General features: G+C 47.8%; 3 protein-coding genes across 4 annotated transcripts; 1 reads left to right on the top strand and 2 right to left on the bottom strand.

Moving 5' to 3' along the window:
* Nucleotides 1–7,000: 7,000 nt before the first annotated feature.
* On the bottom strand, nt 7,001–8,039 carry LOC119368538. The gene is made up of 2 exons (XM_037633773.1): nt 7,534–8,039; nt 7,001–7,449 (listed from the first exon to the last, which is right to left on the bottom strand). The coding sequence occupies exons 1-2, from the start codon at nt 8,035–8,037 to the stop codon at nt 7,099–7,101; spliced, it is 855 nt and encodes a 284-aa protein (XP_037489670.1). The 5' UTR covers nt 8,038–8,039; the 3' UTR covers nt 7,001–7,098.
* Nucleotides 8,040–16,386: 8,347 nt separating this feature from the next.
* Nucleotides 16,387–18,645, top strand: LOC119365991 (universal stress protein A-like protein). 2 transcript variants are annotated; one of them, XM_037631652.1, is made up of 4 exons: nt 16,387–16,687; nt 16,781–16,896; nt 17,066–17,184; nt 18,375–18,645. In XM_037631652.1, the coding sequence occupies exons 1-4, from the start codon at nt 16,507–16,509 to the stop codon at nt 18,451–18,453; spliced, it is 495 nt and encodes a 164-aa protein (XP_037487549.1). In that variant the 5' UTR covers nt 16,387–16,506; the 3' UTR covers nt 18,454–18,645. The 2 variants fall into 2 exon arrangements, with proteins under 2 accessions (XP_037487549.1, XP_037487550.1); XM_037631653.1 differs by having other exon boundaries at nt 16,389–16,687; nt 16,787–16,896.
* Nucleotides 18,646–18,806: 161 nt separating this feature from the next.
* Nucleotides 18,807–23,110, bottom strand: LOC119365990 (peroxidase 50-like). The gene is made up of 4 exons (XM_037631651.1): nt 22,737–23,110; nt 22,451–22,648; nt 21,105–21,270; nt 18,807–19,495 (listed from the first exon to the last, which is right to left on the bottom strand). Exons 1-4 carry the CDS (start codon nt 22,950–22,952, stop codon nt 19,089–19,091), a joined length of 987 nt encoding a protein of 328 aa, XP_037487548.1. The 5' UTR covers nt 22,953–23,110; the 3' UTR covers nt 18,807–19,088.
* Nucleotides 23,111–25,212: the final 2,102 nt, after the last annotated feature.

The raw sequence follows: 25,212 nt of genomic DNA, 5'->3' as shown, positions 1-25,212 counted from the left end.
GCTTCGGTGGAATAGTGCGGAATTATGTCTACAACAGCCACTCTAAATTTCATCGAGTTCCGATGGAGGAATCTCCGACAATCTACGATATTACCGGAGCCTTGTCAAATCTGGACGAGAATCTGGACGAGTTTAGGGCGTGGTGTCCAGCTTCTAGCTCGGACCTCCTTTGGAAGATCCAACCATTGATCGACTGCGGAATTCCTATGTCTACCACCCCTCAAAATTTCAGCTCGATCCGACCGTCCAAACTCCCGGAACCTTCCGATTAGTGCATCACTTTTCGGATCTGTCTTCTGCGCGAAAACAAATCCGACCCGAGTTCGTCCTTTTTAGAACGGGATTTCGGACATCCTTTTTGAAGGAAGTTTTGTATGGGGTATTGTGTTTTGTTCCCGAACACATCCCAGTAACTTTAAAATCTTTTGAACATGATCTTCAACATCATGCTGGTGTCAAACCAGTCCGGCAATATTGCTCCACGGCTGCTGACCTGCGCTAGACACGTCGTCACTTTGTTGAGCCGAGCTCAACTTCTTCGGATCATCATCTCGGCAAGCCGAACAAGAGTCCGGCATCGCGAAGGATAAATCATCACCAACATCGCCGCCCCACGGATTACACGGAGCGGGCACACCTGCATCACCGCACGGTCACTTCATCAAGCCGGCATCGACCACGTCATGACCTGCATCTGCAGGGCCGCACTGTTGCTTTTTCAAGCTGGTGTCCATCACGCCGACCTACTTCGACTCATCGGCTGACACCCAGGATTCATCACGTTAGCTGGACCGGGGGCTTCATCATCTCTTCATCAACCTACTCCGGAGACTTCGGCGTCGCTGGCCGACCAGCTCCGTCACGTTAGCTGGACCGAGGGCTTTGCCTCGGCGAGCCAATCTTTGCCAGCATCGCCATGCCGTTGCTTTATCGCCCATCAGGCGATAGGTGTGCGGATCGAGTCCCAATTTTGGGAATCACCTTTCTTCGGATTGCTACAACAAATAAGCCAGGTGCTATTAATCCTAGTATTTTTTGCTTGTTGGGGTTCATTTTTCCCAATGAATTATTACTCCGATTTGTCCATCATATGTACGCAGGTCTATCAAATGGTGGCCGCATTAATGACGGTCGCATGTTGGTTCGGTCAGTTTCCGTACATAGTCCGACGAACGCCGCATCTGGAGCTTGAACCGACATGTGAATTCAGGCCTTGCCAAGCCTTGACCGCATCACGCCGCCGCCCTGCATCGACATTGACTTTGGCGCCAGGCCATATTTCTTTTATTACTCACTTTGCATAAATTATTTGTTATGCAACGAATTTTTTATTATCATTATTATTACTATTATCTCCGATTTGCACTATTTTTTGTGTACAGGAAAATGATCCAGCCGGACTATATCCTTTGGCGTCACCTCGGCTGGACGGGGGGCTTCGTCAACACTTCATTATCCCATGCCGGGGACTTCGGCATCACCCTGCCATCCTACATTGACCGTGCTATGTCACCACTTCGGAGTGCCGAGCTCTTTGCTCCGCCACCTCGAGACCGGCTTGGGGGATGGAACCTTGTCCCGCATCAAGCTCGAACCGCGTCATCAATATCGAACACATTAACCAGCTAAGTTGCCTTCATGCTCAAAGTTTTAAATTTTTAACTTGTGTTCGGCTTGACCAAGCATTATACTTTTTTGGAAAAAAGTTGCTTGTAAAAATTTCTTTGTCCAAACTTTGTTTGTGACGCGCAAATTCAAATACCCCGTTTATTTGGGGCTTCCTCCATGAAGCTTTTTCCTCTTGCATATGATTATACTTGTACGGCTTCGTTTCTGGTTCGTGTATTACACCACAATATGCACCATATTGACTTAAGCGATTTGCAAGCTGGGTTGCCTCGCTCCTGTGCTTACCCCTACGTTCCCGGTTGTTCGGCTAAGGAGTAAAGGGAGCACCTCTGCGATTGTCACGATCGGGTCATCCGAGCCGAACCTCAGACTGGTTGAAGCCGAAAGCTAGCGCTCTTATAGTTTTCAATGATGGTCGGCACACAACGGAACTCATGAGTATAAAAAATCTATTGCACAAGTCTCATAATAACAATGAGCACCGAAGAAAGGTATCGGTGGGGGTACTATTTTCTTCGAAGATGCTTCTTACACTTCACAGTAATATAGCATAAGTTCCCTGAGCGCTTTGTCCGTTACAGCCTTATGGCCTGATTGTCTGGTTATTGGAAACACTGTCAATATTCTCGACAGATGGAGTACATAACACTTTTCGGTCCTTGACCGAAGAGGGAGAAGCCGACGGTCGGTTAAGATGCGTTTAAAGTTTGGTTGAACATAGATATGATATAAGTACTTCGGTACATGCAATCATTCTTTTACCCAAGTAACTTGGGGGCTCTTAAATGTATATGAGTCGTTTTATGATAAGTGTTCTTCTTCTTAGTCGTTGCAAAGTTTTATTATTATTATTATTGTCTATCACTCCTTTTTTCGACACAAGTGTGCGGTCACTAGCCGGGGAGCCTAATTTCTCTCTCAAAGCCGCTAGAGTTTAGTTTGCTAAACTGGCCTAGTAAGAAGTACTCCGCCTTCGCGATAGGAGGTTGAAGCCGTAGGCTGGCCCGCTTGAAGTTTTGAGATAGGATGTGTCATGTTAAAGCACGGCATAAGCACCTTTTTTTTCTCCAAAGTCCAATTTTCGGATTGGCACCAAACACATGATCTAGTTCGGACATTAACCTTTTGAATAAGCTTTTTGGCTTTTCGAGCCCATGGCACTTTTAAACTATTGTGTGTTTTCAGCACGAGTCTCGCAGTGCAACGCCGGACACCTTTAGATATTCGGCAAAAACATTCTCGGATATTGCTATATGTGCATCGGTTTCGAATTGTGTCTTCGGTCAATAGTTGGGTTGCCCGGCTCCTGCGCTTGCCTCCTACGTTTCGCTTTGTTCGGCTAGGTGTGCAAAGGGAGAACCACTACGATTGTGCTTCCAGCTCACATGGTTAAGCACCTCAGTGGAGAAAGCCGAAAACTGACTGTCACAATAAGCATAAACTGGTCAGCGATCCGATGCCGGTGTTAAATGACGGGCCATTCATAACAATGGCCGAAGTGTTTACGGCTTGACCTTGACTGTCGCCGAACACTACCGGGGGCTATTAACTGGCCTCCCAAACTAAATCCTCGATATTTTGCTCTTACATAGGAGTTGGGGTTTCATGATCATGCTTAGCATGACAACCCAAAGAAAGGAATCGATAGCGGGACTATTTTCTTTGGAAGACATTTCTTCTGTTAAACAGTAATATAACATATCTCTCTGTGTACCTTTGTTTATAAAACCGTATGGCCAGATTGCCTTGTTTGTTGTAAATCTTTGCCCTCATAAAGGCTTTGTAAAGTAGGACAAACACTCCTCGGCTATTGGCCGAGGAGGTGGAAGCCAATGGTCGGCCAACAAAGTTTTATACAATGCGGATCTGAGCATTAATGACGTAAAGTACTTGGATACATAGAGTCACTACACATAATTTGTGATTTTACTATGGATATCAATCCTTAATTCGGCCACCCGTGCCCGCATTAAGGCTCGGGGGCTACTGGGCTTCAGGCTTATTATTTACAAATATTAAAGGGGCACATTGATCCCCTGATCTGGTGTTGCCACCCGACCAGTGTCTCGGGGGCTACTGCATTGTCTGTCCAATGCAGAAAATTTTTAAGTGTAATACAGTCTCCGAGGAGATTTTGATCCTCAGGTTGGTCGGCCGCACCCAACCTGAGTCTTGAGGACTGAGCACGCCACTTTTTGTGTCCCGAAGTATTCTGCCGAGCTAGGACTTGATCCTCAGACCGATTTTGCAAATCAACCTGAGTCTCAGCGGCTACGGGGATCAGCGGTCTTATGTCATCCTTCATGTGCATCTCGGGTTTTAGACCGATACACACCTTGAGGGCTACTGGCTATGTATCTCGGCAGAGAATAAATTGCACCAATATTGACAAAAACCAGCCCACATTCGGGGTGGTGCACCACCTCGGAAGCAGTCCGGCATAAAGCTCGGGCGCTAGTGGCTGGCTCCATAGAGGGCATTTCCGGTATTAAGCTTGGCTAAACTCCTTCAAACTTCTTTGAATCAAGGTGATTTATGGCACCTCGGATACAGTCCGGTGTTGGAGCTCGGATACATAGTCCGGCGTTAGGACTGGGAAGCAGTCCGGCATTGGTGCTCGGCTGCAAAAGATACCTCGAATGCAGTCCGGTGTTGGAGCTCGGACGCAAGAGGACGCTGCCGCCTGGGAACAACTTCAAACCCGAGGTGTGGCACAAAAATAACAAGGCATTGATAAAGGTCGGAAACTTAAAGGGGCTCCTCGGATACCCGACGTATAAACTCGTCGAATGCATTTCGGCGATCCTCAAGATCGAAGATGAGAAGATTTGTTGAACCAGTTTTCAAGACCGACGACTAAAGATGAAGAACGGTTCGGAAGAATCGAGGAGCGTCCCTAAACTTGAAGACCGGTTCAGGGGGCTACTGACGGTGTCCTGGACAAGGGGTATTCACCACGTCATCTCCCGATCTGTTAGATTGGGCCGAGGACCCCCATGGTCGTATACTCATGGGCCAGTCCGGACAGCTACTGCATACAAGGAAGATTCCACAAGACTTGGCGATCAAGACAAGGACTCCTCCCCCACCGGCGTATTCGGCTAGGACTCTTGTTATCCTAGGCCTATGGTGCCTTATATAAACCGAGGCCAGGCTAGTCGATAGACATATACAACAATCATACCATAGGCTAGCTTCTAGGGTTTAGCCTCTCTGATCTCGTGGTAGATATACTCTTGTACTACCCATATCATCAATATTAATCAAGCAGGAGTAGGGTTTTACCTCCATCGAGAGGGCCCGAACCTGGGTAAAAACATCGTGTCCCTTGTCTCCTGTTACCATCCACCTAGACGCACAGTTCGGGACCCCCTACCCAAGATCCACCGGTTTTAACACCGACATGGGCCATGCCGCCACCCAGTGAGGCGGCCTCTGTTGCGGTTGTCGCTCGCAGGCCGACAGGCCGTGCTGCAGTGGCGACGTGACTGCGGGCCAGGCCGCCACCTGCTAAGGCGGCCTCTCTGCCACATCGGACAAGGGGACACAGATGGCGCTGATTCCCGTGTGCGACAGCGACACTGGCGGCGGTGATTCCCAGATTTGATTCCCACGCGCGGGAAAATGCACGTTGATGCCCTGCTTTAGGTTCTTTCGCCCGGGAATCAGTCCTACTTTAGCTTCTTTTGCCTCAGCGGATGGGACAGCACTGTGAGAATTGCTCTGGCTATTGCTTGAGCGGATGCGACGACACTGCGGGAATTAGTCACTCGCTGCGGGAATCGGATGCTGCGGGAAGCTGTTGTGCCGACACTACAGGGATCCTAAAATTTCCCGCTTAATTTTCCCGCTTAGTTTTCTCGGTATTTTGATATATTCTTTAATAACATTCTTGTTTCTTGTTGTAGTCTCCTCCGCCTCTGTGCATGTACTATCGTTGGATTGACACGGAGATGCCGGCTTGGGCAGTGACTGAGATTCGTGAAAGAAGTCGCCGTGCGTGGAATAGTTTCTATACGGAAGAGCGACGTGAGAAGGCGGAAGCTAAGGAGAAAGCAGAGCAAGAGAGGGAGTTAAAAGAATATTATGCGGAGCAACACCGTTTTTTCAGGATTTAGGAAAGAAAAATAGGGAAGAGGCTCGTCGCATGGAGGAGCACGAACGACAGCGAAAGGAGGCTCGTGAGGCAGAGAGGCAGAGAAAGAAAGAAAGGGCTCGTGAGGCCAAGGCAGCAGAAGAAGCTAGCGATGGAAAAGGAAAATATCCATGCTGGACTCAGTAGATTCCTGTGGTAGTATTATAAATTTCGCAATCATTTGTATCTTTATTTCTGCAGTTTAATGTAGCTTTATTTCAGTAGTTAAATGTAGCTTTATTTCAGTAGTTAAATGTAGCTTTATTTCAAATCTACGATGTATCTTATTTTCAGTTGTACCATGTCGTAATGGAAAAAAAATAGTTTTAGAATAAAGTAGTGGCATTTTCTTTCCCTCCACTAATATCGAACATCGTGCAACAACTACAAAATGAAATTAAGATAGAACATAATGCCCTACAATAAGAGAGTACAAACTAATAATGCAAGTACATCTGAATTAAACGGTAGAACTGGAATACAGCTTAAAAACTACATGAAGGCATCATCGTCATCCTCCGTCGATGCAGAACTCTTGCCCTTCGAGGATGCAGAACTCTTACCCTTGGACGATGCAAAACTCTTGCTCTTCGAGGATGCAGTACTCTTGCCCTTTGAGGATGCATAACCCGAAAGCGGTGGCATGAAGATATCATCTTCGTCCTTGCTTTCCTCAGTCCATAAAATGGATGCTTTTCTGAAGTCCTTCTGAAAGTTTCACTCTTCGGCTCCACTACCTTCTTCCACCTTGCATGCAACCTAAGAAGTTCTTTACGTACCTCCTCATAGGTCCTTTCAGGCCACCCAGACCTACGTAATTGGTGAGCCAACTTATTCATTATGGTGTCACTACCGGTGAGTTCGTCCCATGGAACTATCCTATTGTCCATCCTGAAATCGGTAGCTAGCCTGAGAAGAGTCCTGCTCATCCCAGGGTGAAAACTACGATCGAAAGGATAATGGGACATCTCGACTACACTACACTCGAATGCTTATCCACCTCTGTCTGAAGGGGGTTTTATAGGTAGAGAGGAGAAAATGGCGGGAAAGAATGACTGTAGTATGGCGGGAAAGGGTTGGCGGGAACATATGGCGGGAAGGGGTTGGCGGGAAACGGGTGGCAGGAAGATATGGCGGGAAGGGGTTGGCAGGAAACGGGTGGCGGGAACATATGGAGGGAAAGCGTTGGCGGGAAAATATTGAGGGGAAAGGGTTGCGCGAAAACATAAGCCGAAGACTGGTGCATTTTTATTTCAGCATACATAGATGTTCAAATCGAAAAGTCTGATACTGACATATGTAGATACAATGGGTCACGCACGTGGATAGATGAATCACCGTAGTTTACGACGACCACCTAGCCTTTCCTTACGATCGGAAAGCTCCAAGCGATTAGGTGGCCGAGTTACACGAAGACCGTGGCCGTACTCCAATTCGGCTTCATGTGTCTGCGACTCCTGCGTAGGTGGTGGAGTCGGGAATCCTTGTTGCGAACCTGAAGTGTAATTGTAGGCGTATGGTTGTGACTCCGCGGGGATAAAAGATGGGCCAATAACGTCCCCTCCGAAGAACTCTGTAACTAATGATGTAACCGTGTCGCCATGATCATGTGATGCTCCCGGGACACCTGCGTTGACGCCACGTTGGGTGTTCTCATCGTCCCAATTAACATTAGGTATGCCACCCTGCACATAGAAACATTGTTAACAAACTGTTAGAGGATAATATATGTTATCATTGTAAATGCATTAAAATGTAAACATGACTACCTGATCAGATCCCTCGCCTGTACTGTCTGGCCATTGTACGTAGTACTGGTTTAAATCCGGTACACGAGTCTCCTCGGGCATGGAGATCCCTCGCGTGGAGAGATACGACTGAGATCCCTCACCTTGGGTGTATGCGTCATATCCTGTGTACACATATGGGTTAGGGGAAAGAGTCTGCTCGGGCATTGAATCCAAGCCCGTGCCATGGTCCTCAGATGTCTGCCCCTGACGAAGCTGCACCGAAGAAGAGCGATGCAGTGGTAGAGATGAGTCATGTCGTGGCAATGTCGTTCTAGTACTCGGACCCTCCCCCCACTTCCCATGGCTCGTACGCGCCTCGCTCGGTCTAGACAACGGTGCCGCACTCAGTCTGGCTGACCTCGCTACCGGCATGTTGTACACTCCAGTGACAACATCATCGCCTCTACCACATCTGAACTTTGTTACCAGGTATTGTTGAAAACGTTTGCTGAATGACGGGCGAGCTGGGCCCTGGGCCGGCATGCTTTCCGTAGCCATCTGCCCTACTTCGTTGCAGCTTGCAAGCTGAACAATATTTGGATGTTATTTGGTTCAAATGATTATGAAATGATGGACCTAAAAAGTTACAAGTGATTACCATCTGGTCACGATAGTAAGCTGCATGCAGCTCAATATGTCTCCGTGCCTGCTCCTCCTGTGTGAGATGTGTTGGTATAGTAGTTGGCTGACTAGCCAGGCTAGCACGTGTGTTGATGCAGTACCACTGCTTGTACGCTTGATCTGTACTTCCATCGTATGGTCTGTAAAATTAAATAATTACATAAACCGTTGTGATGAAAGCAAAGCATCTTCACGCATCGTATGATCATCGTAATAAAATAATGTAAATAAAATATACCTAAGTTGATGCACTATATCTGCTAGCGCTTCATTTTCCCACTTCTGTACCCATTGAATGTTGTGTTCCCTCCAATCGTATAAACTCCAACCCCTGCCCATATTGGTTAGCCTGCAAATTATGTAACAAAGTGTGAGTTTAGTAAATTAAAAAAGACACTAACTATTTAGGGAGGTCACATCTTACTTATGGGTTTCCTCATCGATGCGTCTTGGAAAAGGTGGTGGAATTTCTTGATAGAGACCGAACTGTCTCATTACACGCTCTGGGTTATAAGGCTCAACACACCACAGGAACAATAAGTTACAGCGAGTCAGCCAGAATGCACTCTCGCTCAACATGCCTAGTGTGAAGGCTCGAGCATCAAAGACCATTTGTAGTTGGTCCTGAGTCCACGGGTTCCATGTGACTTCTGCCTCATCAAGTATCTCAAACTGCTAGCGGTACATAGGGTAACAATTTTTCGCAATATCTGGAGACCAACGTTTCCGTGCCTTTGTCCACCTGGTGGCCATAGTTGCACTGCCATCCTCGCTAAAGTCGTTTTGGTGTGCGGGTTGTACTATACGAGGTCATCCTACAGGGAGGTATTCCCAGGACCACAACTGTAGAAACTCGTAGGCGACACAAAGTAATGGAGCTTTTTGTGCGAAAGAGGTTTTTTGTGTGGCATCACACAAGCCTCTATATGTATGAGATAGCATGGCAGAACCGAAGCTGTATTTTGGCTGCTCGGGTAAAGGTTCATCTACCATATTCTATGCAATGTAGATGAGACCAGGGAGAACTATGTCCCCATGTGAATTTGGAAATAGAGTCCCGAGGAGCCACAACAAATACGCAAACAGATGTCTTTTTCTCGTCTCCTCATTGGTGAAGCTAGATAAAAAACGAAAGTTATCACGAAGCCAGACGAGTGGGATGCCCCGAGGGCCACCAGTACGTTGTGATTCTGGCATTTCCATCCCAAGATGGGCTGCTATATCTAATGGCCAAGATGGAGACACTCGTGGAGAGACTAACGGCTCACCTCTAATTGGTAGAGCAGTGATCATAGAAACATCTTTCAGTGTAGGTGCAAGCTCCCCAAAACGAAAGTGAAAGGTGTGGGTTTCAGGTCTCCACCGGTCAACGAGGGATGTCAAAAGGGATGGGTCCAAACGTAACTGGGAAGGGTCTTCGCTCGATATGAGCCTAACAAACCCTTGTAGTCCATATGCGTCAAGGTGAGCAAGGAAAGAATTGTGTAATGGCCATGTTTTTTTTATGATTCGAACTCTGAAAGGCCGATAATCATGCTTAGTATTTGGATTCAAAAATAGGTGGCAACGGTGGCCGGCGTCATGGGGCCCCTGCAAAAACACTGGCACTTCACCCATAACCCACACACAAACATACAAATATAAATTACGAGGAAGACACAAATACAAATGTAAATCAAAATTAACTTAAAAAATATAAAGAGATGCGATTTACATTATTATCTGAAGAGATTCAATTTAAATTTAATATAAGTACACATAACGAGTAGAAATATAAATAGACATAGCGAGTACATATATATCAACATAATGCATTGTTGTTGGCTCGATACGGGCATTCTCTGCGTGAATGTCCAGGACACCTGCAAACGCGGCATCGCCTTGGTTCTCCCATCTGGCTATGGTCCATGTCATTGCAATGACGGCTAGACTGATGTCGTCCCTTTGCGGTTCTCATCAAGTCGGCATTCGGAATCCATTTCGGCCCATCTGGCCACAACATTTTGTAATTCGTATCAATGCCCCAAGCCCAGAACTCATAGTTCCAAGTGTTGTACAGATTGTATATATTGAAGTACGTCAATATGTACGGCTCGACGCTGATTTTTAGATCAGCAGCCGCCCGGAGCACATGACTGCAAGGGTAGCCCTCAAGCTTGGGCTTGTTACAAGTGCACTCATAGGAGGTTGAGCCGAGGGTGACAGCTTGCTTTTTTTATCCTTTGTGGTGACCCTTAACGTACTTGGCTCGCACATTGACCTCCTACTTATTCCTAAGTGCGTCCACTTTCCTGCTGCCATGACTTTGGGACTTCTTTGCTTTCTCGTCCAGATGTCTTTGCATCTTCTCGGATCCTGTCTGCAAAGTATGACAAGGTCCGGTTCCAAGTTTCTTCAATTAGGGTTGTGATAGGCAGTGCTCGCACCCCTTTAAGAACACCATTGTACACCTCTGACATGTTGCTGGTCATTATTCCACACCGAGCCCCGGTGTCGTGAGCCTGCGCCCACTTGTCCAAATGAGGGCAATTCTTGCCGATCCACTGGCTCAAATTTATGGGCGTCCTACGACCCCTCCGGTCTTCTCTCTGTGGCAAGGCCGCGCGGTCGATCTCACCATTGATACCTGCCCAGATCGCATTCATTTTGGCTTCAGTTTTTTGCATGCACATCCTCTTGAATAACTTGAACCAATCCTTGTTTTTGAATTTGGAGTAAAAGTTTGCTGCCAAATGCCTCATGCACCACCTTCCCTCTAGATCGGGCCAGCCCCACTCTTCTTTCGACGCCTTAATTATGTCAAGAGCGCTTAATAATCCAGTGATGCGATCAGAGATGATGCAAACACCTTCACGCTCTTTCACAACACCCATCTTCATGTAGCTCAGGAACCACAACCAGCTATCTTTGTTCTCGCTCTCGATCAATGCATATGCAATAGGAAGAAGCTGATTATTTGCATCTGCTGCAATCGCCACCAATAGTGTGCCCTTGTACTTTCCAGTGAGAAAGGTACCATCCACTGATAATACCGGGCGACAGTGCCTGAAGGCTTGTATAGTCTGGGCGAATGCCCAGAATAAGCGGTCCAGGATTAGTTCACCCGTGTTCATTGGGTTTGGACGTTCTCTCCGCCAAACTTGAGTCCCCCTATTAGCACTTGCTATCTGATGAAGCATTCTAGGGGCATAAGAATAGGCCTCCTCATAGGTACCATACAAGTTCTTGAATATATTTTCCTTCGCACGCCTAGCCTTGTTGTAGCTAACAGGGAAGCCAATTTGATCCTCTACATCTTTTTGCAGAGCCCTAACACTAATGTTGAGACTTCCCTGCACAATCTTTTCCATCGTCCGTGCCACATATTTTGCTGTCACATTGCAGTGATTTGAAAGAGTCCCAGTTTGCTCATAGGTATGCTCCACTATTTTTGTGATATGCCATGGCTGACATACCCCAGCCTTCAGTCTAGCGAGAACTCTTCCGCGGCAACCTTTCACGGTGTGGATGCATATGACCTTCAACTCTTTTTTATCAGACTGCTTCACTCTATGCTGGCGGTGGATGCCGATTACATAGCTACCCATTGCCAACCTCCAGGCTCCCCGCTCCTAGGCCAGAAGCAGAGTGAAATTTGTTGGTGATGCTCATATCATGTAAAAACCCAGGTTGAAGTGTCGCCGCGACCGCCCTCTGAGGAGGAACATCTTCTTCTTCGCTTGACTCCGAAGATGCAGAAGAATGATCATCATCATCTAGCGCCTCTGACAATCCCTCCACATGTTCGCTCATGTCAACGGCCGCAGACCAATATCTTGTGTCATACACAGGCTGGCCGCCCGTCGGTTCTGATGGGCCGACGCTAGGGGCTGATGTGATGGCCAACTCGACCTCACCACCCCTACTACTGCATCCGGCAACATCAGTGACTGAAATGAACTCCACATACACCATCGGCTGACCATACATTGAGTTATTGGGATTGCTTGCAAACCTCATGTACGACCCCCACGACCGATCACCTGTGACAGGCCGCAAACCCCAACGGGCAACTGTCCCATCATTTCCTCCGTCAACGACGAAGGCCTCCATTGTCATTTTTTTCCTGCATCCCTGGGCCAAACACCGCTCGGATGCACCTTCTAACTGCTGCGTAACCCACGTTGACCAGGTCTCTCACTACAATTGTAGGTGACTCGCACAAGGACACATCCACCTCGAAAAGACCGTCGCGTAAGACGTTTCCATAGTACACTACTAAATTTTTCATAGTACCTAACCACCATACATGTTTACATTTCAAATAATTAGTAACTGAACATTTAGTAACGATGACAACATTTACATATCATACGACTAAAATAGTAACCGTATTTTCGTTACAAATATTGGTTTGTTTCTAGAATCATTTGCGTAGACTTTAAGGGGTAGTTTGGTTAAAGTGTATTTAAAGATCTATTTTTTCTCAAACTCGTCTACAAGAGTAAAAATGACTTAGTACAAATTAATTTTCTTACAGCAGTTTATGACAAAACCGATGGTAATTACTCGCTATACAAACAACCACTAAACATAATAGTACGATAATAACATTTTAATGTCATATGAGTAAAACATTTAATTTCTTCCGGCTTTATATAATTTTTTCATATCATACTATAGCAATCATTTATTTACAAATAATAATATTTACAGCGGCATGCACATTATTCACAATAGTACATCAAATATAAAAAATATTAACAAAATTACGGTGTCATTTTATACCTTAGCTCCAATATGGATGTGCTTGCGAATGAAATTAAGAGTCCAAATAGTTCGAATAAATTTTCGTCGCCAGTACTATATGAACGGAGTCAACCTATTATCACATGAACATCAATATTACACACGGATTTTTCTTTCTGCTATCAAAAGTATGAAAATAACACTTGCATGTATGTGGTCATCACCTCAAAAGGGACAGCGAAGATGGAAACACAATTTCTTCAATCACGTCATCTCCTCCTTGTTTGCTACTAAGATGAATTATTTTATCTAATTACATACATCATCAAGTACATTAGCACATAATCTTAACATATAAAATTTAGATTATTGCGACATAACAAAGTGGACCTACGGCTTCCTAACTATAGACTTATTAATAAACATACCACATGAAATAACATACCACATGCAATGAACAATTATAGTACAAGTTTTTTTTCTTAATTACCATATTAAGATTTCTCGCATGTCAATACTAATGGATGCACCTAACATAGATATAACATGTTCAATCTACTCTTCTAAAAAAATATTATAAATGTTGTATCTGTCGTCTGAAATTATTTCTAACCTCTAAGCACTAACATCGCATAGCTAATGACGAGCTAAAAGACTAACTAATTACCATCGTGCATGCACAAAAAATTACATGTATTGCAAAGCTCATACCTTGATCTTCAACTTCGTGCTTCACTTCGCCAGGCAAATCCTACTGCTGAAGCTCTAAATGACTCCAAAAATTGATGAAATAATGTCTAACACAACACAGAACACATAGTTATGAACTAAACAAAAAGAGTAAAAACATCATGCATGCGAAAGAAACCAACAAAAATGGATAGACCTTACCTTCTTCTATCTTTTCTTCAACTACACCATATTCAAAATCCAACTCTAAATCGCCCTAAATCACGAGTGAAAGTGCCTAGTGAGTTTATCTTTCTCTCTGTTCTTACACACTCAGAGATGAGAAGAGGAGGCAGAGAGAGATAAAAGAAAGAGGATCCCTGTAGTGTCGGCACAACATGTTCCGCAGCGAGTGAGTGATTCCTTCAGTGCCGTCGCATCCGCTGAAGAAAGCCGGAGTGATTCCCGCCTGTCAAATTCATTGTCATCCGCACGCGTAGGAATGAGCGCCGTTTGCAACAGGGAAAATCGCCCTAAATCACGCGCGTGGGAATGAGCGCGTGCAAAGCAACAAGCAATCACGCGTGGGAATGAGTGCGGGGCGTCTGCGTCCGTTGTCGCGTCAGGGAAAGATGTCGCCTCCTCCCGTGGTGGCCTGGCCCACACCTCAGCCCGCGCACAGCAGGGGCTGTCGGCCAGGGAGCGGCAGTGGCAGCGCTCGCCGCCTCGCCCGCTGGCGGCAGGGCCCACCTGGCCCGCCCCATTCCGTCGCGGCGCGTTGAGTACCTGGGATTCCCGTTCGCCTCGGTGGCCACCTCCTGCAGTGGCGGCAGGGCCCGCCGCCTCCTGGCGTGGCGGCAGGTGCCACGTGTCGCCTGCCGCACCTGCCGCCACTAGTGAGGGGGTCCTTTTTGACAATTTTACTCACAGGTAGTCTTTTTTGGCAATAGTGTTCGACAGGGGGTCCTTTTGGACAAAAAATCTGCATCCAAGCACACGCTCGTGGTTTTCAAAATGTGTTTTAAATGTATTTTGAAATGTCAAAAAGTTACAAAAACAAATTGACGCGTACATCTTGACATTGTACATGCTCACAAAATCGTTTCACGAAAAATCGACAAGTTATGTGGCGCGTGTGGAAAGGTCAAAATCGAGTGTTAAAAAGTGTTTTTCACAAGACATCTTTTTGTCTTTTTCACAAGCCACAAAAAATGCTGGTTTCTCTGAAACTTGATGTGCACACTTATAATGTCGAGATGTATGCACCAAGTTTTTGTTTAATTTTTTTTCAAACTTTGAAATATTATTTCGGATGGCAGGAGCGCACGCTCCCATGTGCCAAAGCTAATTTCTGTGTGTTTTGGATCCTTTTCTGGATCATGTCTGTCCAGTATAATCTTTTATACCATTGTACCAATTTTGAATTTACTTTGACTGGCAATTTCAACAATAGTAGTTACAAAAAATATCAACAATAGTAGACAGGAACTTGTGTTGAAGATATCCCCACTTTCAATTATTTTGGTTAATGTTTTTCATTATGTTTTTCTTCATTCGACAAAATATGAAGTCAATGGGGGCAAATTGATATTTTTTACCTATCTTCCTTGCGTTATTAAACTAAAAATGAAGCCGAGATACCTAATGCCAAAGCGCATGCGGCATAGCATAGGCTATCATCTACCTGATTCTAGCATAGGTTGGTGTTGTCACGGTTCCCAAATGTGTGGATGGATTTTCTATTTGCCACTTGCTCTCTGTCCCCTCAATTTGGGAGGGCAATGAGAAAGTGAGGTAAAGAGAACAACAAGTCTTTGCCAAGGAAAAATGGAGAAATAAATGTTTGGCTTGGAAAAGGAGGTTCATCGATTGGAAACAATACGTTTGATTTTGCTCAGTGTATAATTATCAGCAATAGAGAGTATCACTGTGATCAATGTCTTGATGCATCCTTTATTGTTCAATAGGCTCCTGACACTTATTTGTGATTCCGTAGCGTAGCACGGGCATATTACTAGTATAGAACAGAATAAAGGGCAGCGCGAAGGAGCGTGATACCTTGCACCCCGACGGCGCCGGCGACTGCTGTCGCCCCCACCGACTAGAGCTTGCCGGTGGCGAACACGGGGGGCAGCTCCGCCGAGACCCTCTCCAAACCAACACCTGACGTGCCTGCCGCCGGCTCTATGGAGCACGCTTCTCGCTTACAAGCTCTCCACGCGGAGGACTCGCCGCGCGCCATCTCCGTTGCTAAACGCCGGCGAGGACACCCCCGCCTTCCCTCGGCCGTCTCCGCCCCGCCTCGGCCTACCCCACCAACCCCTTCTGCAGATAGAACAAGGGAAGGACACCGCCCCAGAACTGAATAGAAAATTCAAAAACGCCTATCATTTACGGATCAAATAGCGAAATCCATTGCAGACCCGCAAGCCCGAAAGCCCAACAAGAAGGAAAAAGGTCCACCACACACCCAACATTGAGGACAAACGAAAGGCGCTAAGATTCGTGTTAATCGGACGGACTAAAAAACGACATGAGACGAAATTGTCTTCAGACGATTGAAAATTAGTAAAACTGTATCATAAAATACTTATCATACTTAGTAAAAAACGTTCGTTACCCTAAAAAAAAGAGTAAAAAACGTTCGGACTTTGACATGTGTTTGTGTCGACACTTATCCAGAAACTAATCCATGTGCTATGTCCGTGGGCTCAGGCAAAACAACGGCAGAGGTCTAGAAACCGGAACAGTGAAGAAGGTCGCCTTCAGCCGACGCGACGCGGCGACGGCGTGGACCTTTTTACTAGTACTTCAGACAGACAGGAGGAGCAGAAGCAGAACTGCAGAAGCAACCAGCCGAGGCCCGTCGTCCCTTGTAGACAGTTCGAAAGTCGTCTCGATCCATCATCCATCCCGTCTCGCCAGCAGCCGACCATGGCCGCGCAGGCGCCGCCGCCGCCACCGCCGGAGCAGAAGATGATGGTGGCGATCGACGAGAGCGAGTGCAGCCACTACGCGCTCGAGTGGGCCCTGCGCAACCTCGCGCCCCGCCGCCTCATCCTCTTCACCGTCCAGCCCTTCTCCCCCCTCAGCTACCTCCCCGCCGGCTCCCCGCGTAAGCCCCACCCGCACCTCTCAGGCTCTCTTCCATCCATCCAGTTACTGGTAGTCTATACTAACTAAATCGTATTGCTGGCTTCTACTGAAGGAGCAGTCGGCCCGTCGGTGGCGTCGCCGGAGCTCATCAGGTCCGTGACCGAGCACCAGCGGCAGCTCGCCCAGGCGCTCGTCGACAAGGCCAAGGCCATCTGCGCCGAACACGGGGTATGTGATTCTCGCGCTCACCTGCCTGATTTCTTCCTCGATCTGGTCAATGGGCGCGACCATGACTCTGAGAATTAGTAATTTGGGGGCAGAACTGGATCTTGTTTTCCCAGATCAGATTAGTTCATCGGCTATGTCTCGTCGGTTAATTTATTTGTTTTGTGTGTAGGTTGAAGCAGAGACCGCCATCGAGGTGGGTGATCCCAAGGAAACCATATGCGAAGCTGCAGAGAAGTTGAATGTTGATCTGCTCATCCTGGGAAGCCACAGCCGAGGGCCTATACAAAGGTAGCAATCATCATCCTTTTCTGCTCATCAGGATTTCATTTTGAGTTCTGGAAATGTGTTACTCTGTAGTGCTCTGTGCTAAATCAGTTAGTGAATGTTGTCCTCTTTCATCGTTTTTGTAGTGAAATGCATTTCCTGTCGATGATGTTCTTATGTGCTTGCAATGGGACGGACACCTAAATTGACGAGGGATAAATAATTATACTCAAAAGCTACCGTTTATTTGTCTGTACATAGATGGGTAGTGGTCAGATACCAACTACCAAGTACTGATTGGTAATTTCTGATGATGAGTGACAGTTAATATTCAGAGAAGTTACATGTTAGAATTCAATAACAGTGAGGTAGTCACAGAGAAAACAACTTGACATGAAACCCAGAAACACCTCTGGAACTACTGTCTTTTGTTATGTACAACATGTGTTGTTAAATCAATCTTATGTGTTGAACTCACCTCTAAGGATCATAGCACTGTGCGAGGTAAGACATACCTCATTCAGATGACCTTGTACATCTCACGATGAAAACTGCCTCTACAACAACAATGTTTTTTGTTATGTTGGGCATGTATTGTTGAATCTCACATGTGAACTCAGCTCTAAGCACTCTAGCATTTGTGCAAGCTAAATACTTGATTATCCCCGTGATGCTCCATGTTGAGCTAATAAATCCACACTTTGTCGGAAAAAAAACTTGGTTATCACCTAATTTATCTTTTTGGTGTGTTACGCTCACCTTCTTAAGTGATTACCTACATATCATCTGAGTTGGGGGAAAGGCCTCCTTTTTGAAAAATAAAACATATCACCTGAGTTCCATGTTGTTCTTGGTGTACTGTCGTTATTCATACTTTGTGTACCTTGTACAACCAAATTGTCATACCCAGCTCAGAGGTAGATTGTTGGCAGCACGCAGAAGTTAAACTATCTTGTACGGAGTACTTGCTTGTTTAAAATGAAGACTATATGTACTTAACCAACTAAACAAGAACATGATTACTGCTAACTTCTTAGCGAAAAATCAAGTACTCATCAGCCATCACATATTCACATGCACCATCTGAGACACATTTGACAAGATGTTACTCCCTCCGATCCATTTTAATTGTCGCTGATTTAGTACAAGTCGGAGGGAGTTCAATGTTCTCATCTCCAACTGATGCGATTGCTCTGCTATTGGTGTTACTGCAGGTTTTTCCTTGGCAGTGTGAGCAACTATTGTAGCCACCACGCAAAGTGTCCAGTTCTTGTGGTGAAGAAGAAAGAATAAAACCATGATGTCTGTTGTACTCCTGCACATTGTCTGAAGAACCCTTGAGTGTGTGTCTATATTATATATAAATAAAGATACTGTGCCAATTTGGAAACCGCTATGTATTCAGTCTTGTACGTGAACGAATAACGCAAAGAGGCAAACTGAGTGGCTGGTTATTGGAATTGAATTTGAAGATTCATGGGAAAAGTGAACATGTTACTGCACCGTTTACATTCTTCATTTGCTTGTTCTTTGCAGGTTGGACCTACGCAAAAGCTCTGTGATTTCTATGATGTTCTGCTGCTGTGGAGAAAAACTGATTGACCTGAACTGTCTTACAAGCGAGCACTGAACCTGGAACGTGGAAGTCACACAAAGCAGAGTGATCGCATTTGTTTCAGCATAACCATCTGACAACAATAATCTCATTTTCCGTTAAGACCCATTCCCTCCCACAGCCCCCATCAAAGAATTGTTAACTCACATAATCCCACCACAAAACGTATCAACACACACACAAGCAAAAACACCCTGCATCTGCGCTGCATCACATGTAATCCACGAACCTACCGAACCGGCCTAACCCTCTCTCTCTCTCTCTCTCTCTCACACACACACACACGCTGTAACAGAACAGAACGGAACGCTAGCTAGTTGACGGCGGTGCAGACCCGGCGCACCTCGCCGGCGCTGCCGGTCTTGACCCCGATCCGGCCGAGCTTGGCCATGGCGGCGACGAAGGCGTCGAAGAAGGCGGAGGAGTTGGCGGCGAAGAGGTTGACGGTGGGGCGGGAGCGGCGGTCGGTGAAGAGCACCTGGTCGGAGGCGAGCAGGCCCTTCTGGTACCGGAGGTTGTCGAAGTAGGCGTTGTCGAAGGTCTTGGGCGTGGTCACGTCCAGCATGGCGAACGCCGTGGGCGGGTAGTTCATGGGGCACACCTTGCGCAGCGACCGCAAAAAGTCTAGGTTCATCGGCGGGTTGTACCGCAGCCGCTGCTTGAACGTGTAGATCCGACGCACGAACTTGTCGCAGTGCGTCACCCCGATCGTGTGCGCGCCTGTTGCATTATATGTAACACAAATGAAGGCACGAAACAGATTCAAATTTTGATTAAAAAATGACAAACGGATGAAATTTTTGCTGCTTTTTCCTGGAGAAAAACAGTTCTTCAGTTTTACAATATTGCTAAGTGTTAGTCGACTGAGACTGTCTATTTCAATATGTCTAAGTCGATACTATATTCCTTTGATCTTGTCTGGAGATTCATACATTTTTTTCAGTTTTTCTTCTTCTTGTATACTACTCCTTCGGTTTCACAATGTAGTGCGCACATGCTTCCCGAGATCTAATGTGATTATAAATTTAGTCCACAAGACCTACTGCAGCTGGAGCAAAAATTATATCATTGAATTGCACTGAATTCGTATCAAAAATATGAATTCAATGGTATAATTTTTGTTCCCGCCACAGTCGGTCTTGCTGGTTAAATTTATAAAACTTAAATCTTGAAAAGCGCAGGCGCACTACATTATGGAACGGAGGTAGTATATCATTTGACTAAGACTTGATTAAGCCTGAGACCTAAACACATCCTTAATTTTAGTATAAACGGTAATGTGTGCATTTGGTCTGAGTAATCGAATCCACGTTCGGCCTAAAATCATCTAACTCGCCTGGAAGTAGAAAATTCGAAGCTACAACAGTGAGTTTTTGGCCCAATAGCAGTTCAAGACCGACAGCTGCTGTGTGCTTTCTCTGTCAAAACAAAACTTGTGTGTGCAGGATGAATTATTTTTAGCAATGAGAAGGATATTATTTTGCCAAATTAACGAAAATATAGCTAAACAAGTAGGCTAGCACACGCAAGTGCAAATTCAGTATCGGATGCAAGTGATAGTGGACTTTGTCAGTTCGAAGGACGAAAGATTTTATGCAAAACAGTTGTGCTCCCATGGTCCTGCACGCACAGTCCTTTCAACTTTGCATGGGCCAAATTGGCCAGTATAGTCGAAAGTTACTGCTAGCAGTACTTTGTTTCTATTTTGTGTCATCATAGGGTGGGCCTTGCTTGGTTCCGAATCCAAGCGTTCCGGTTATGTGAAAGCAAGCATAGGATCTCACACGAAACCAAGAACATTCAGACAAAGTGTCTTGTGTGCCCGTGTACTGTAACTGAGATAGTTTATCATACTCCCAAAATGGAATCAAACAAAAAACAAGCGTTAACAAACACACAAACGGGCTCCTTTGTCTACTTGCTTGCTAGTACTATGTCAGAAAACAGCACATGACTTTCTCTGTCTTTCCAAACGAAAGTAGATTCCGGGCCTGTTACCGTGCAAAAGAGGCCTCCATTTTCCCTCGAGGAAAAGAAATTACCTCTATATTATCACTGTGTCAGTGTTTTTCTACTTTCGAAGCAAACAAAACGAAAGTGGGAGGCTCTTTTCATTGAAAAAATAACAGAGAAATGCAGTGCGGTGTGAAACAGTGAGCCGCTTTGTCCTCTGCTCCAAGCAGCAGGATGTGTCACGTGAAGTGCGCACAGGGCCAAAGAAAGATGCTTGCGCTGCGACTGCGATCAACCTACTTTACTGAAATGTTGAAATATAATAATACGGTGCAAACGCTAACGAAGAAGGAAGGAAGGAAAAGCAGTGGTGTACCGGAGAGCGCGATCATGTCGAACTGGGTGAGGCCGTTGCTGGCGAAGAGCGCGTTGAGCTGGTTGAGGTCGAAGCCGGGGCCCGGGAGGACGTGCTTCACGATGGACTTGCTGAACGACCTGCCGTCCAGGCGGCCCAGCTCCACGCCGTAGCTCGGCCCGCCGGTCTACAATAACATCAGAAACATGTCAGCAACGATTGGTATTGCAATCGCATGGTAATCCTTTCGATTTAGCGGGAGCCGTCCATGACAGAGTTTCAGCAATGATATTTTCTCCTGGTGCTCCGAGGAGCACTCGTATCGTACGTAGGCCAAATTGTCCATACCTAGTCATGCGTGTCAGTGGTCTACGACGCTACGGAATGGAAACTTTGTCTGCCTGCTGGGCGGGGGCACGCCTTCTTGCAGTTGCAGGCAGCGTCCTCACAGGCACCTACTCGGCCAACGCTCTGCTGCGAAAGCGTCACGGGCAACATACAGACGACGGCACCGAGCTTACAGTGACCCGGGGTTGCGCGGAACCCGACTAGCTTCCCATCGATCTCCTCGAATCTCATTTCGGGTCACGTCACTGTCGCTGAAAGCGCCGGAGGCCCAAAGCAGAGAGGCCGGAGGCTAAAGAAGTACGCTAGCTGTGCATGCCCCGGTACTCGCCCCTCGTACGCATCCAAGGCGCCCCGGCGCGGTCACCGCGCCGCGGGCACCACGACACCCGGAACCGCGCGGCGCATGCGTGCGTCGCGACGCGACCCGGCCGGCATCCGGCCGCGCCCGACACGCATCGCTGTGTCCTCCGTAAGCACCACCTTTTTGCGCTTCGGGAGGGAACGAGAGACCGGAAAGATCGAGCCACCCTGCTGCATCTCTCTGACCCTGCAATGCAAGGCCCGGCCATGGGCGCGGATCACCGGCCGGCAGCGTGGCTGGACCATGGCTACCCTAGCCTATAGATGCAGCATAGCAGGATGGCGCGGTGGTCTAAAAAGTGACTGACGGGCAAGCTGGTCGAACAGTGTCACCGCGGCCCCGCCCGGCCTGGTGGGGCTGGGCGCGCTCAGCAAAAGGGTTGCGCGCACAAGGCAAGGCCGGACCGTGGCCCGCCCGGCTGGGGTCACGGAGGAGAGAGGGAGGGAAACGAGCCTGACTGCATGAGCCAACCAGGACTTGCGCATTTCAGAGTCCTGGGGTCCGTGCGAGCCTGGCTCGACTGACAGGGGCGCATGCGCCCCGCTCTAGCTCCCTACCGCCGGGTACCCCGGTGTCACGGGATAGCGCGGCACGGCCCGTTGTTTACACGGTGGTGCGACGGGTGAACTGGCGAAGGCAATCGTGGTATTGCACGTACCAGGGAGACGACGTCGCGCGCGGCCATGGCGAGGATGTCGGCGCAGGAGACCTTGCCGGCGCACCCGGGGAGCGCCTCGACGGCGGCCTTGGCCTTGTTGATGGCCTCTACGGCGTCGGGCGACAGCGTGGCATCCGCGCCGCTGTGGCTCTCGTCGTCCCCGTTCGCCGCCATCAGCATCACCGATGCGTCGCACCCCTGCGCACAGCAACACGGTCATGACCAGGTCACGGCAATCAGCAATGCCAGGACGGTGGAGCAAGAACAGAAAAGACGCGCGGCTTACCCGGACGAAGCAGTCGTGGAAGAAGAGGCGGAGCGTGCCGGGCGCGACGGCGAAGCTCTGCTGGACGTGCTGCGAGATGACGGAGCGCACGGTGGACTCGGCGCTGGGGCAGCTGCTGGCGTAGTAGTTCCGCCGCAGCTGCGCGGTCGCGGCGTCGGCGAGGCACGCGAGCGCGACCACCGCCACGAGGCCGGAGGGTAAGAATGCCCTCGCCATTGCCGGTCGAACAAGCCCTGCTCTGCTCAGCTCGGCTCGGCGTGGACGCGCGCGCGCGTGTGGGCGAAAGGCACCGTGCGTGACTGACGCCGGTACGCACGATTTGTACCGGCTGCGCGCCTAGAGAGTGCGAGTGTGCGCTTGCGTGGGGGCGCGGGAGCGAGGAGGGAAGTGCGGGGGCATTCGCGAGGATATATAGGACGGGTGGGTCAGCTCCGTTGGTGCGCGGCGGAGATGACGGAAAAAAGGAGCCGTGCGATGTGAACGGGAACATGACGGGAACCGAGACGGTCGCGGCAGCAGCCGTTTGCAATCTCGGCGCGGATGGATGGGACGCAGGAGTATCTTTTTCCTTTTCCGATTATCGATGAACTGAAACACTTTTTTAGTCCGACCAGCCTTCGGCGCAGAACTGATCGATGAGCACTTGTGGATTTATTTACGTTTTTCGTTGATTTATCTCTTCCTTTTTGCAGCGGGGGATCCATTTTACTTGTTAGTGCTAGTAGAGCACAAACAACCATAATCACTGCTTGCTAACTAGTGATTACACGCCGAGCTAGGAGTACTTCGTAGGAGTAGAGTAAGGTGATCTAAAAAAAAACAGTAATAGAGTAAGGTGAGCTTTATCGAGCAACAAAACACACTTGAGCACAAACGACTATAATTATTCGCTGTGCGTGCCGGAGTGACTAGGGGCTTCGTCGGGGAACAAAAGGCCAAAAGGGGATGGACTGGTGTGGCTGCATCGCGCATGCACCATGTCTACAGTATGGCGCTCAGGCTCAGCTCATCTCTGGCGCTAGTCCGCTTGCTTGCGCGCAGATTCAGTGGCCAGCTACCATCCAAAGCATCCTCACATGCCGCTGCCTCGTTGCGTCCAGCACCCATGGCGCCCATGGGCATGGTATGGTAGACTAGCCAGGCCGTGCCTACCTTCCCCTGTGCCCGGTTCGGCCGGTACCCAAGGCGCACGTCCCGGCACCAGAGAAAAACAAGATTCACGGACATGCTGCATAGAAACGCGGCCGCTTTACCTACCCTACGCTAGGTAGCAGGCCAAGATCATCAGTGACCAACATGCAGTGATGCAGTGCGGTTGTGCGCCGTTTGAAACTTAATCCCGAAGAGAAGAAATCAAATGTAGCTCTGCATGAAGTTTTGTGTTGAACCCTACCTAAGCTATAGAAGTATCTTCTTTTCCTGTGTCGTCTTTGTCAGCCGTGGCCATGGTCATATGCCTTCCCAGTAAAACTAACTTTCATTGTCTAAAATAATGTACTCCTCAAAACTAAACCCTGTGGGTACACGGCAGTTACACTAACCCACTACTCGCGTTAGTTTACCATCAACCCGTACCTTGGAACACGCAGAAAACAAACAAACATCTCTGGAGCATTTCAGAGCTCCAACGCGCAATGCTAGTGGTGCAGAGCGTAGCAGGTTTTCTTGGGAGAACGGCACTAAGACTGACTGATGATTACTCTGGAGAGGCAGTTGCACTAATCAGGGAGAGGCAACTTGACGGTGTAGATTAGATTAGTGATGTAGTAAAACCGAGCGCCTCTTCTGAAGCGCATTGGACGCGCCGTTTTCGGCAGACGCATCCATATGCTTCCTCGGTTTGTCGCAACGGGAAAGCAGAGCGGGAAGGCTTTGTTTATTTCACCCGGCACAATACGAGGGATCTTTGGACATTTTCTGCTGGAATCGTCTCGCGGCAGCTGGTGGTAACCCATGACCTATGTCTGTGTGGAGCAGGACCAGCGCTCCTCTCTCTCTCTCTTTTTTTGGGGGGGAAATGATCAGCGCTCCTTGCTCCTCGGCGTCGCCCCTCATTTTCATCTATATTTTGCGAAGGGTTTTATGATATCTGTCGAACTGTGCGGTGTTCACTTCCTTCCTTTTTATCTCAACGGTAGCAGTCCGAGCAGTTAAGCATCTCATCCAATTAGCACTAGCAGGCATTTGCGAGGGAGTCTTATTAAGTGAGCAAAATGTTCGGAAAAAAAATCCATATATTCATATTACTTTCTTTGGTTGGGTTTATAACTCGGGCACGGAATGTTTGGCCAAGGAGAAGAGGAAGGTATGAGCGGCCGGATTTGGACACCCGGCTTCGGCCCAAAGAACCACGGGATCGATAATTTTTCAATTGGCCAGTCACCAAAAGGATTTGCTTTTCTTCATATGTAATACGAAGGGTCAACGACACTGACGACTCGGGGGCAATTCCTATTTGACGCGCGCGGGCGGCAAG

The sequence above is a fragment of the Triticum dicoccoides genome, chromosome 2B, assembly GCF_002162155.2.
Source record: "Triticum dicoccoides isolate Atlit2015 ecotype Zavitan chromosome 2B, WEW_v2.0, whole genome shotgun sequence".
NCBI classification, from domain to species: Eukaryota; Viridiplantae; Streptophyta; class Magnoliopsida; order Poales; family Poaceae; genus Triticum; species Triticum dicoccoides.
The sequence above is the reverse complement of the archived record's forward strand: the minus strand, read 5'-3'. Positions and strand labels throughout refer to the sequence as shown.